The sequence below is a fragment of the Anabrus simplex genome, chromosome 2 (genome assembly GCF_040414725.1).
Source record: "Anabrus simplex isolate iqAnaSimp1 chromosome 2, ASM4041472v1, whole genome shotgun sequence".
Taxonomy (NCBI): domain Eukaryota; kingdom Metazoa; phylum Arthropoda; class Insecta; order Orthoptera; family Tettigoniidae; genus Anabrus; species Anabrus simplex.
The window spans coordinates 1,007,050,828-1,007,064,151 of NC_090266.1; the positions used below are offsets into that span (position 1 = coordinate 1,007,050,828).

The window sequence follows — 13,324 nt, forward strand, 5'->3', positions numbered from 1 at the left end:
TTGAAAGAACGGAAAATAACGTTGATGATTTCCACGATATTTTTAGCATACAGTAGAAGACAGAACATTTTGAGAGTATGGAGGCTGGAAATGTTCGTAAAACAGAACACATTAAGAGGCGGAGTAACCTATTTCTCTTAGTTGACGGAAGTTTTAACGTTAAATATCGATTTACGAAGGAGTATGCTCGAATTGTCGTTAACACAGTCAGAAATGACTTAATAAAATATCCTAGAGGTGGCTTTATATCTTGGGAACTTCAATTTCTCACAGCACTACGGACATAAGCGCGGAAAGAGGTTAGTAATTATTTTCAGGGACAATTATTAGTATGGAACGTTCTTCTTAATTTGAGGATCCATTGTGCACCCTTCTGCCTTTGTTCTTTGAACTAAGAACCCCCACGCACAAGTACGCATTAGCAAACTACAGACTTCACAAACACATTCCACTTGTCCTCAAGAATTGTACATTTATCACTGATCTTTATTCGATCAATATTTTACTACTGATAACATGAATACTGCATTGCATACGACTGTCTGGAGATTTAAATGCGCACTGTTTGGGAGATCCCTACTGGCGAATCATCCAGCCAGAGTGTCACGCGTGAAACCTAAACAAACGAGACGTTCTTCCTGTCATACAGTAAATTAGGAACTAAGCGAGATAAAGACCTGAGGTTTGTTTTAAAAATAACTCCCGTATCCAAAGACCATTTGCCTCGCTTTGACCCCCCGTGTAAAGTTAATAGTGAAGACGTTGGCCAGCGACTGAATTTTTCGTGCTTGTGCACACAAATTTCTGAATATGACTGTAAGGAAAGACAACTACTGATTTTTTTTAATCATTCAAATTTAAAATCAAACTTATCTTCGTTGAACCTAAATGTTTCTTTACCAGCAGTGAAAAAATTACAAACATTGAAAATGAAATTAGAGTTACGACGTGATAGGCTCCATGCAATGAAGGTTTCTTTATTTGGCGTAACTTTCCATTGTGTTACTATTTTTAAATGTTTGTTATCGGCATTAGGTGCGGCTTGAAATTCTGTACATATAACATTCACATTTATATACAGATAGCCTAACCAGCAAAAGCGACCATGAACGTGAAGAAATAGGCTACGTCAGTGAACTGCAAGAAGAGATTCCTACGGCTTCGAACGAGTGTATACGTTTATTAGTAAGAAAAATATGCAACGCTTATACATGGTTTATTCAATGTAGTTATTAGCTATACAAGTGTTACGTACCTGTATAAGGATTTTTTATTAGTAAGACGTTAGTCTACTAGCTACATATTGGGTGTCAGTTGTAATATTATTGATTTTACTTTGCCTTGAAATAAATACGTGAATGAAATGATTAACTGATATGCCAGTTATTTGGGCTCCAGATTTCACAAAATCCCTTGAATAAAGATCGAGCATGATAATTTTCTCTTCTTTCCCAGAGCGTGCACATGACACTGTGTACTAGTACGTTCTCTACTGGCCCTTACCTAACCCACTGAAAACGATTAAACGAGTGGTAACTGTACCTAGGTTCTCCAGTAACTCCTCCACGCTAATTTAAAAGCAAACTATCTATATTCTGATATAACCATAATCCGTGTAGGATCACTTCGTCGACTCCTGTGGTTGGGGGGACGCATATGAAGAATTCACCCACAGTATCCCCTGCCTGTCGTAAGGGGCAACTAAAGTGGGCCCCAGGGGCTCTAATCTTAGGAACGTGGGTTGGCGACCACGGGGCCCGTAGCTGAGTCCTGGCATTGCTTCCGCTTACTTGTGCTATACTCCTCACTTTCATCTATCCTGTCCGACCTCCCTTGGTCAGCTCTTGTTCTTTTCCGACCCCGACGGTATTAGAGCATTCGAGGCCTAGGGAATCTTTCATTTTCACGTCCTCCATGGCCCTTGTTGTAGCTATTCACCATAGGTAATGGATCAGTGTGACTTCAGCAGACGTATGCGAGAACCGAACCGTCAAATGAGTGAGTTTGAAAGAGGACACATGATTGGCATGAGAGAACGGGAAATTGCTGCTCTTGTGGGACGAAGTGTGTCGGCAGTGCAACGGGTGTGTACAGAATGGTTCACAGAAGGCCGTAGAATACGACAAGATGGTTCGCACCACCCAGACCATCCCCCGAAAAGATAGACACCTCATCGGAATGTCATTGTAGGACAGATCTGCGTCGTCCTCCGCTCTGGGGTAACAGTGGAACAGTGTAACACATCGTACACTATCGGGAGTGACAGTCCAGTTACTTCTCCGCCTACCTTTGACTAATGTGCATGAACATGCTAGACTCCAATGGTGTATCGAACGATGTCACTGGGGACAGGAATGGCAGCAAATAGTGTTTTCGGACGAATCCAGGTTCTGTCTCTTTGAAAATGATGGCCGCATTTTGGTTCGCCGCAGACACGGGGAGAGGCATCACATTGACTGGATTCGCACAAGACGTACAGCGCCAACTCAAGGCCTTATGGTGTGGAGTGCTATTGGGTAAAACCACAAATCACAGTTGGTGCGTATCCAGGGGCACTGTGACCAGTTTGTCTTACGTGAATGACATCCTGCGATCCGTAACCATACCCTTTCTGCACGACACCCCAGACGCCATATTTCAGCAGGACAATATGCGACCACATGTTGCTGCACGAACACGTGCCTTCTTGTTGTCACAGGATGTCAGACTGTTGCCCTAGCCCGCCCGATCACCGGACTTGTCGCCAATCGAAAATGTGTGGGATATGGTGAAACGACGGGTGCGGTGCTGTGATCCAATGCCAGCCACCAAAGATGAAGTGTGGAACCAGGTGAATGCAGCATGGATGGGCTATATCCCAGGACGCCATTCGCGCCTTACGCGCCGATGCCGTCGCGCATGGAACAAGTTATCAGTGCCCGTGGAGGACCCAGTGCCTACTAGGCAGTAGGACACACGCTGAACCTACAGTAGGTGACTGAAATGCTAATCGTTTCTGCGGAACATACTAATGCACATGTTCTGTGGATGTAAACTTTCTATCTTAGTCTTTCAAGGTGTTCTGTTATCATGAGTGTATACACAGTATATAAAAAAAGAGTACATTTCAACAACTAAAAAATAAAATGGCGATATACAGTTGGAAATTGTCCTGCATATGTGTATTTCGACAGTTGCGGTTATGCCTTAATCAGCAATTTATTTAGGCAAATAATTTCAAACGGTGCAAAGTGATACGAAAGTGCGATTTAAATTAATTCGTGATTCGAAACGAGTTCGTTCGTTTTCTAGTGTCATTCAACACTTGTTAAAGGAACATTTGCTCTGGATTAAACAATATGCTTACACTGCTAGATATATTAAATTTCCAAAGCTACATGAAAATGTAGACGATTTATGTGAACCATTCGTTGGTATGAACATTGACGGCATCTCAGGTGAACATTTTAATCATACCTGTATTTATAAATTAATGTTCTCTGTCCTAAATATGTTGTCAATTTCTTTTTATCCAATGCGAATAGACAATTTTGAGATGTCTGTGTTCAATGCGAATAAACAGTTTCGAATTGTTTGTGCTCAGTGCGAATGAGAAATTTAGGTTTTTCAAGTACTTTGTGCGCAGCTTTTTATTCTCCGAATCATCAGGACTATCATAGCATTGCCTTCGAATTGAATGTAACTCGTCCGTGTATAAGCCTTGAACTGTATTTAGTTGCTGTGTAAATGAACGGGTAACTTCTGTTGAGGAATAAGGTTGATCTTCACTCTTCACAGAAATAAAATATTACTTATAAGGTGCTTCGTGGCTATGGTAAATGTGGTGTTAAAATGTTTATTTTCTGTAACTGGAACGTCATGTATATGTGTGTATAGAATATCTTGTGTATTTTTTTGCTCATCTCACATTCATTTTTTCTTTTCTGCAGGGCGTATTATTGCTGAACCACGATGCTGGGACAAGCGATGACAGCGGGCGAGCGTCCGAGCGGCTCAACGGGCCCGGAGTGCCCAGAGATCGCGATAGCTCGCACGACAGGCTCAGCGACGTAAGTACCCATCCATTATTCTCGATGTATTTATCGACTGCTAAAAAATACATAAATTCGCATCTCTTCTTATCACTTGTTTTGCATCGCACAGAGTTCAGTCAACATGCCAACGAAGGGGACGTCTCCATCATCGCCACTTGCGAGGTTGGCGCATGTGGAGCGGTGTTTGCCCCCAAGCATTTTCGACAAGTGGCCCATACCTGCTTTCATTCTTTCCTTCGTTGTTCATCCAATAGCCAAATGCCGTATAGTTACGATTTTTTTTGCTAGGGACTTTACGTCGCACCGACACGGATAGGTCTTTTGGCGACGATGGGATAGGAAAGGCCTAGGAGTTGGAAGGAAGCGGCCGTGGCCTTAATTAAGGTACAGCCCCAGCATTTTCCTGGTGTGAAAATGGGAAACCACGGAAAACCATCTTCAGGGCTGCCGATAGTGGAATTCGAACCTACTATCTCCCGGATGCAAGCTCACAGCCGCGCGCCTCTACGCGCACGGCCAACTCGCTCGGTTAGTTACGATTTACCTCTCATCTGGGCTGACTGACTCCCTAAAATGTGAATTTTGCTTTTGTATATAACTCTTCACCATTCCCAGCAAATCGCTTAATGTTTTTGCTTCGTTCGTCCTGAGGTAGTTTTTGATGTCATTCCCATTCACCTCTTTTAAGGTGATGAAATGAGTGAATTACTTCAATTTTCACAGCCTTTTCTTCACCCCACGCTCCTCTTTATTTTCTGTGGTTACATTGAAACAACGATTATGGAAAACTCGAGAATTATTTTCTTATCTTACATTAAAAACAGGTACGTCGCTCATGACTAGGACTGTACAGGTCGCGTTGAGGTGAATGTTCCGATATACACCGATGGATATTTGCTTGTTTGGTTGGGTAGGGTGCAGTGTGGTTTATAATTTGTATGTTTGTTGTTCGCTGTTGTATGTTTGGTTGAGTAGTGTGGAGGATTTATACACTATTGAAGCGACGATTCGCGTTCATCGGCGAAATGTGCGATGTATAAGTGAGTGCCTGAGCCCTGAACCTTAGCCCCCGTACATCCTGGTGCTCAATCCTGCACAATTTGTGGCACTCCGGAATTCACTGGTGATGATACCGCATAATGCCATGTGATTTCCCCGTACCATCTTCAATGTTCGATGGGCCCTTTCGGTCAACACATGTGGTCTACCCGGTCGTGGTTTAGCTGAGGTTGTGTCGTCCTGTTCCCACGTAACAATCACATCCCCGACAGTGGGCCTGAGCGATCTGAGAAGGGGAAATGGCCCTGACTGATTGCTTACTGATGTATCAACCAATAACCATCCCACGTTTGAAGTAAAACAGCTGCTTTGCTCCAATCATTCTGCGGGTATCTCCCAGTACTGAAGATCGAGCCCTCGCCCGCTTTTTATAGCAGTAGAGGTGGTTTGTATGTGGGATCTTGTTTACATGAAAAGAGGGATGTCTAGATACTTTTAATCAGATACTGTAGGCCTATATTGCAGCGCAAGATGTAAAGCAATAATTGTATTAATGATTTTCGCTTCATGATCTAGCATTTTCCTGCCTTCGTTACCAAAGGACTGTACCTCCACTTGGTAGCTGGCGATCTCTACACCTCACAAAATGAGACGTTTTTGAAGCGAAGCTTTCTATGCATTTTACAAACCTTAAATAATATGTTAAAACAGTTCCTCAAAAATGTCATTTGTCAGTTTTTTTTTCCTATATGCCCTAAAACACTAATTATAAGTAGGTAGGCTGCACTTGATGCAGCCCAAACTGTTTCATGTTGAAGTGTGACGTCACACCGCGGGTGATTTAAATAGTGGGCGCAGTTGTGTGTGTGACATCCGTCGCGATGGGGACGTGTGCTATGCTTTGGTGGGTGATGTTAAAACTAGTTGTTTACGTGCGCAGGCTTGCTAACATGATGGAAAGCACGTGGGCGCGAGTTCGATGTGTATAAGATTGCAAAGGGGTAATCGTACAGGCTTGGTTTCGACTTTGGGGCTTAATATGGCTTTATACTGTAAACAGGATATATTAATATTATTATATAATATTCAACACTGTACTTAAACATTTAGAAGAAGAGGGAGAAGAGTGTTACCCTATAGAAGTGTTTGGAGTGCGCTGTAGTGGCTAATGTAACAAGTAGTATGATTCGCCACGTGGTGCTCTGATGTTAACTTAAAAACTAGATAGCCACATGTGCAGGTTTGCTGACTTGATGGATGGTACGCTAAAGCACGCAGACCCGAATTCGATGTGTATAAGAATACAAAGGGGTAATTGTACAAGTTCGATTTCAACTTTAGGCCTATTATTATGTTATCAATAAGATTATATTATGGTATATTTTAACACCATGCTTACAACTTTTTTTACAAGAGTGTTACTCTTGCTAGGCGTGTGTGCACTCTGGTAGATGATGCGCGCATTTAATAATGGAATGCCTTTTTGTTTTAAAACAATCTGTTTTATGCTTTCTATGAACAATTATAGACGTTGTAAGCTGTTTTTGCATTAAATGTGGACAACATAAAAATAGTTAAGTGTGCTTTATTAAGAAGTGTGCCTAATAAAAAAGAAAAGCACACAGAAGCTTTTTGTTACAATTTCCGCAGCTTATGCGGTGCGGGGAGTGAAGGAGGGATAGGGAGTGTAGGCGAGAAGGTATGTACATGTGTTATATCAGTAAGAAAAGTGATACGCCTGTAGGAGCGGGAGTGCGAGAAAAGGCAGCCATACTGATATAAAATCACATGGTATTTGTTTATCAACACAAGTGCACGTGGTTTGATGCCAGATTTAACATGAAGCAACTGTCTTTTTGTACTAAAATACAAATGTTACTCAAGCTAAATTATGTTTTTTCTCTTTATGTTTGGCAATAATAATAATAATAATAATAATAATAATAATAATAATAATTTTACATCACAGTGAAGGTTTTGGAGTTAAGGTAGGATGAAAGCAAGAAGTAACTATAGCTGGTATTTAAAATTCAATATCTGTCAAACGGATGGTCTTAGAAAACTGATTTTAGCTTAATATTTATCAAAATATGTATCCTTTAACCACTCGAGCCAAGGAGGCGAACAATGAAAAGGTGATTGGGAAAAGACTAGAAGTTCCCTTAGCTTACATTTTAGAAATAAAACAGTGATGACGAGGAAAATATATGTCAGAAGTGAAGAAAATACATTAAATTTGTCATGTTTTACCTCATTTTGGTGCATCGGATTGCAGCGTATTTTGACGTACGGGGATATTACTGATAAGTCTTTTGGAAAGTTGGCAATTTGTTATTATTATTACCAAACACAAAGAAAAAGCACATTATTTAGCTTGAGTAACGTATTTTAGTTCAAAACGCAGTTGCTTCACGTTAAATCAGTCGTGTTGATAAATACCGTACCACGTGTTATTATATTAGCATGGCCGCCTTTTCTACCACTCCCCCTCCTACAGGCGTGTATCTGTCTTGCTGATAATACGTCGCGCCTTTCTCGCCCACACTCCTGTCCTTCCTTCACTCGCCACACAGCACAAGTTGCTGTCATTGAAACAAAAAGCTTTTATGTGCTTATGTTTTTTTTATTAGGCAGATTTCTTTTAAAATAGTCTAAACTATTTTTATGTTATCCACGTTTAAAGCATAAACAGGTTACAGCACCTATCTTAGTTTATAAAAATGCATAAAAAATATTTTTTAAAACAAAATGACATCCGATAATTAAATACGCGCATTGTCTACTAGAGTGCTGCATATATGCATACACGCCCAGCAGGAGTAAAACTCTTGTAAAAGAAGTTTTAAGCATGGTGTTAATATATACTATAATCCCATTAATAAGTTAATAATAAGCCTAAAGTGACTCCAATCCTGTGCGATCACCGCTTTGCACTCATGTAAACAATCAAACTCGGATCTGTACGCTTCATTCGTACCATCCTTCATGTTAGCAAGCTTGAATGCGTTGCTGCCTATTGTTTAAATCGCCACCAAAGCACTATGTGGTGAAGGACACTACTGTTTTACTTTAGTCATTAGAGCGCACTCCAAACACCTCTACAGAAGCAACACTCTTGTAAAAACTTCAATATGTCCTATTTATATAACCAAATTAAGCCCCAAAGTCAAATCGAAATCTGTACGATTGACCCTTTGCACTCTTATACACATCGAACTCGGGTCCGCGTGCTTTCCATCATGTTAGCAGGCCTTCACGTGAAAACGGCTAGTTTTAACGACACCCCACCAGAGCACAGCACACGTCCCCACATGTCGTGACAGCTGTCACACACGGACATACACACTCGGAAACCGCGCTCACAATTCAAATCGCCCACGGTGTGACGTCACACGCCCAACAACATCCAATTTGGTCTGAATCCTGTGTAGCCTACCTAGTATTAAAGGCTACAAAGAATTATTTCAAGGAAGAAATCGTTAATTGCGTTGAACATCAGTTCCTATCTTTAAAAAAAGATATTTTCTTCACGTGTCCTGAAGGAACAATAGATGTGCGTAACTTAAAGTTCCAGCTCTTTCGCTGATTGATGAGCGTAGTGACCTTAAATCGGGCGTTCTATTCCTCGGATTTTTACAGTCTTAATTCCTGTAGCTCGGCGACTGGGCGTTTGTGTTTGTCGTAATACACATGAAACAGCACAGAAACACATTAGTAAATATAGTGGAATGCATTCTTCCACATAGGGTTCGTATCGGGAAGGGCATCCGGCCATTAAACTGAACAAATTCTGTATGTCATACATTGTACCCGCAATCTCACCAAGGTGTGGGGAAAATTTCCAGAAGCAGGAGAAAATACATATATACACATCAAAAAAGTGTTGCATAACCTCGGTTCCAAGATCGCCGGAACACTGACGCTGAATGTTTATATTGCATCAAGAACACAGTCCCTTTGAATGTTCCTAGATGTCACTAAACGTGCCCAAAGGTGTAAACAACCATGCATGATCAGTGCCTATTAGACGAAGAGCATTCGACAGCCGATCAGTTCCAGTCATTGCACCAGGAAGGAAGTACACTGCTCGTGTTGTCTGTAATTCTGCCATGCTTAGAAGGTAAATACCGCAGTTAGGTCGTATCCGCATTGTTATTTTGTCAAAGGGGCTCTCATCAGGGGAAGTTTCCAGATGTCTCCGAGTAAACAAAAGCAATGTTGTTCGAACATGGAGGAGGTACAGAGATACAAGAACTGTCGATGACATGCCTCGCTCAGGCCGCCCAAGGGCCACGACTGCAGTGGATGACCGCTACTTACGGATTTCAGGTCGGAGGAACCCTCAACGCAACCGTACCATGCTGAATATTGCGTTTCGTGCAGCCACAGGACGTCGTGTTTCGGCTCAAACTGTACGCAATAGGCTGCATGATGTGCACCGTCACTTCCGACTCCATGGCGAGGTCCACCTTTGCAACCTAGACGCTATGCAGCGCGGTACAGATGGGCCCAGCAACATGCTGAAATGGACCCGTCAGTATTGGCATCAAGTTGTCTTCACGGATGAGTGTCGCATATGCCTTCAACCGGACAGTCGTCGGAGACGCGTTTGGAGGCAGTACGGTTAGGTTGAACGTCTTGGACACACTGTCCAGCGAGTGCAGCAAGGTGGTGGTTCCGTGATGTTTTGGGGTCGCATCATGTGGGGCCGACGTACGCCACTGGTGGTCATGGAAGGCGCCGAAACAGCTATGCCATACAGAAATGACATCCTCCGACCTATAGTGCAACCTTATCGGCAGGATTTCGGAGAGGCATTCGTCTTCATGGACGACAATTCTCGCCCTCATCCTGCACATCTTGTGCATGAATTCCTTCATGATAACGGCATCGCTCGACTAGAGTGGCCAATATATTCTCCAGATACCAACCCTATCGAACATGCCTGGGATACATGAAAAAGGGCTGTTTCTGGACGAGATGACCCTCCAACCAATCGGCGAGATTTACGCCGAATTGTCGTTGAGGAGTGGGTCAATCTAGATCAACAGTGCTTTGATGAACTAGTGGATAGTATGCCACGCCGAATACAGGCATGCATCAGTGCAAGAGGACGTGCTACTGGGTATTCGAGGTACTGGTGAATGCTGCCATTTGGACCACAACTCCGGAAAGGCTAGCTGTATGATTGTACAACTTGCAATATGTGATTTTCATGAGCAATAGAGAGAGCTGAAATGTAGTTTGTGTATATCTCTTTTCCATTTGTTTGTAAAGGTTCAGGACATCAAAGCACCAAGGTGATGCAAAACTTTTTTTATGTGTTTATATACTGATGTCGAATGACGAACGTACCAACGCTGGTGCACTGCAAGGGTAAACTGAACATGTAAGAAAAGACCACTGAGTCTGTACCATCGAATACTCTACACAGTAAGAAAAATATGCACATAGGTCCATGTGTACTAGACTCTTAATTTTCGTGAAGAAGGCTTACCACTCAAAAAAACTTACGAAACACTGACTTGTGTCGTTAAAAAACGACTATATTAGGCCAGAATATAGGAATCTCCTCTAGTGACTACTCAGTAGACACCACAGGATTATAGCCTACACTACAACATGTATCCTTGGAACTTCTCTTGTATTTTTCATTAGAAGGGCCTACTACTTGTACTGTGTCTTAATCAACCCGTCATTACATCGATAATACACTCATTTAAATATAATTAATCGCAAACTGAAGAAAGCAACTACAGCTAGAGAACAATAATAATAATAATAATAATAATAATAATAATAATAATAATAATAATAATAATAATAATAATGCGTTTGTTGATGAGTTGGCTTCGCGGTTCGAGGCGTTAGCTTGCATTCGGGAGGTAATTCAAACCCGTCGGTCGGCAGCACTGAAGATAGTTTTCGGGTATTGCCCCCATTTTCACATCAGGCTGTACCTTATATAACGCCATGGTCATTTCCTTCCCAGTCCTGCCCCTGTCCTTAACCCATAGTTACTGAAGACCTGAAGTGTTAAAAGTGTTAGAACACATAGTACAAAGCATTGTTTAATAATGAAGAGTATTTTGTTGAGATAATCACTAAAGTGCAGGAAACAAATATTAAATATTATGTTAAGACATAATGAAAGATTTTGTGACTTGCATATATAATGCATATAACCTCGTCAGTGACGTACCGTTGATGAATATTTCAGTGCAAGTTCTCAATAAGGATAGTCCATCTACCGCAACTATGCGAACCTACATAATAACTGCCATGGACATCCAAAGCACAAAGCTGTATGTAGCACTGTGCTTCATCCTAAGATAAAGTAATAACGTAAAAAAAATGCTAGTGTGTTTCTTTGAATGTGGCGTATCTTACTTTCAGATTTTTTTACGTTAGCCTACTTGTGGAAGGGTGCGATCAGTGGTTGAGAGGAAGTTGGATGAAAATCAGTGTGGTTTCAGACCACAGAGGGGCTGTCAGGATCGGGTTTTCAGTATGCGCCAGGTAATTGAAAAATGTTACGAGAGGAATAGACAGTTATGTTTATGTTTCGTAGATCTAGAGAAAGCATATGACAGAGTACCGAGGGAAAAGATGTTCGCCATATTGGGGGACTATGGAATCAAAGGTAGATTATTAAAATCAATCAAAGGCATTTATGTTGACAATTGGGCTTCGGTGAGAATTGATGATAGAATGAGTTCTTGGTTCAGGGTACTTACAGGGGTTAGACAAGGCTGTAATCTTTCACCTTTGCTGTTCGTAGTTTACACGGATCATCTGCTGAAAGGTATAAAATGCCAGGGAGCGATTCAGTTAGGTGGAAATGTAGTAAGGCAGTCTGGCCTATGCTGACGACTTGGTCTTAATGGCAGATTTTGCGGAAAGCCTGCAGTCTAAATATCTTGGAACTAGAAAATAGATGCAATGAGTATGGTATGAAAATTAGCCTTTCAAAGACAAAATTGATGTCGGTAGGTAAGAAATTCAGCAGAATCGAATGTCAGATTAGTGATACAAAGCTGGAACAGGTAGATAATTTTAAGTATTTAGGTTGTGTGTTCTTCCAGGATAGTAATATAATAAGTGAGATTGAATCAAGGTGTAGTAAAGCTAATGCAGTGAGCTCGCAGTTGCGATCAACAGTGTTCTGTAAGTAGGAAGTCAGCTCCCGGACGAAACTGTAGCTCCCGGACGAAACTATCTTTACATCGGTCCGTTTTCAGAACAACATTGCTTTACGGGGGCGAAAGCTGGGTGGATGCAGGATATCATATTCATAACTAGCAAGATACCCGTGCTTCGCTACGGTATTATACTGAAATTTATAATTGAATGCTTATTGTTTTAGATATATAATCCGTCGAAATTCGCGAACTGACTCGTTTTCTGCGAGAATCCACCAAAATTCCCGATCTGACTGGTTTTCTATTATTCCACGGCACGTTTCCTCCCATTTTTCAATCTTCCTTTCCTGCAATCGATTTCGTACTTCCCGGGCTAGGCTCAGGTATTCCTCCCGGTCAGTTGGGTCCGTAAATCTTTGCCATCTTTTCCTATAATCATTTTTAATATGGATAAAATCCTTCAGGAGATCCGGCGTGGTGTCATATTGGGTGCCTTGGCGGCACTGAACCCGCGGCCGGACTGCATTCTTAGTCATTTGTCCAGGAGCCGTTACCAGCGCGGTCCGCACATTTGACGACGGTCCGGAATATTATTATTATTATTATTATTATTATTATTATTATTATTATTATTATTACTATGTGTTGCTGGAATGGCTGATGACAGGGAAAACCGGAGTATCCGGAGAAAACCTGTCCCGCCTCCGTTTGAACCACGGCACCCAGCTATGAGAGGCCGGCGCGCTGCCGCCTGAGCAACGGAGGATACTTATAAGTACATTAATAACAGTAAAATCAATTGGATACACCTCCTTCTACACCCCACCGCCGTTAAGTTTATTTACCGCCACCCCCCCCCCCCCCAAAAAAATTAAAATAATGCTTGTTTCTTTATGTTTAAGGGAGATTCCAAACACCAATGTTCACGTCTATTACCTTCAGTTTTGAGATATAAGTATCCCCATAAAAATAATTTACTTTTTTCACTTCATTTCACAATACTCCCCCCCCCCCCGAAGTGAATTTTCCCCTCAAAAAATACTTGTTTCTTTAATAGTAAAGGATCTTCTAAATACCAATTATCACGACTCTAACTTCTTCAGAGTTTTTGATTTATGTGTCCTCATGAAAGGAATTCAACTCCTTTAC

The 13,324-nt window shown here is 41.6% G+C and overlaps 1 protein-coding gene across 3 annotated transcripts in view; it reads left to right on the forward strand.

Moving 5' to 3' along the window:
- Positions 1-13,324, forward strand: part of tay (tay bridge) — a 942,824-nt gene that overhangs the window by 378,654 nt on the left and 550,846 nt on the right. For all 3 annotated transcript variants that reach the window (XM_067141886.2, XM_067141887.2, XM_067141888.2), the window contains exon 3: positions 3,930-4,049. In XM_067141886.2, coding sequence (XP_066997987.2) covers positions 3,930-4,049 — 120 coding nt within the window. The remainder of the gene's footprint in view (positions 1-3,929; positions 4,050-13,324) is intronic.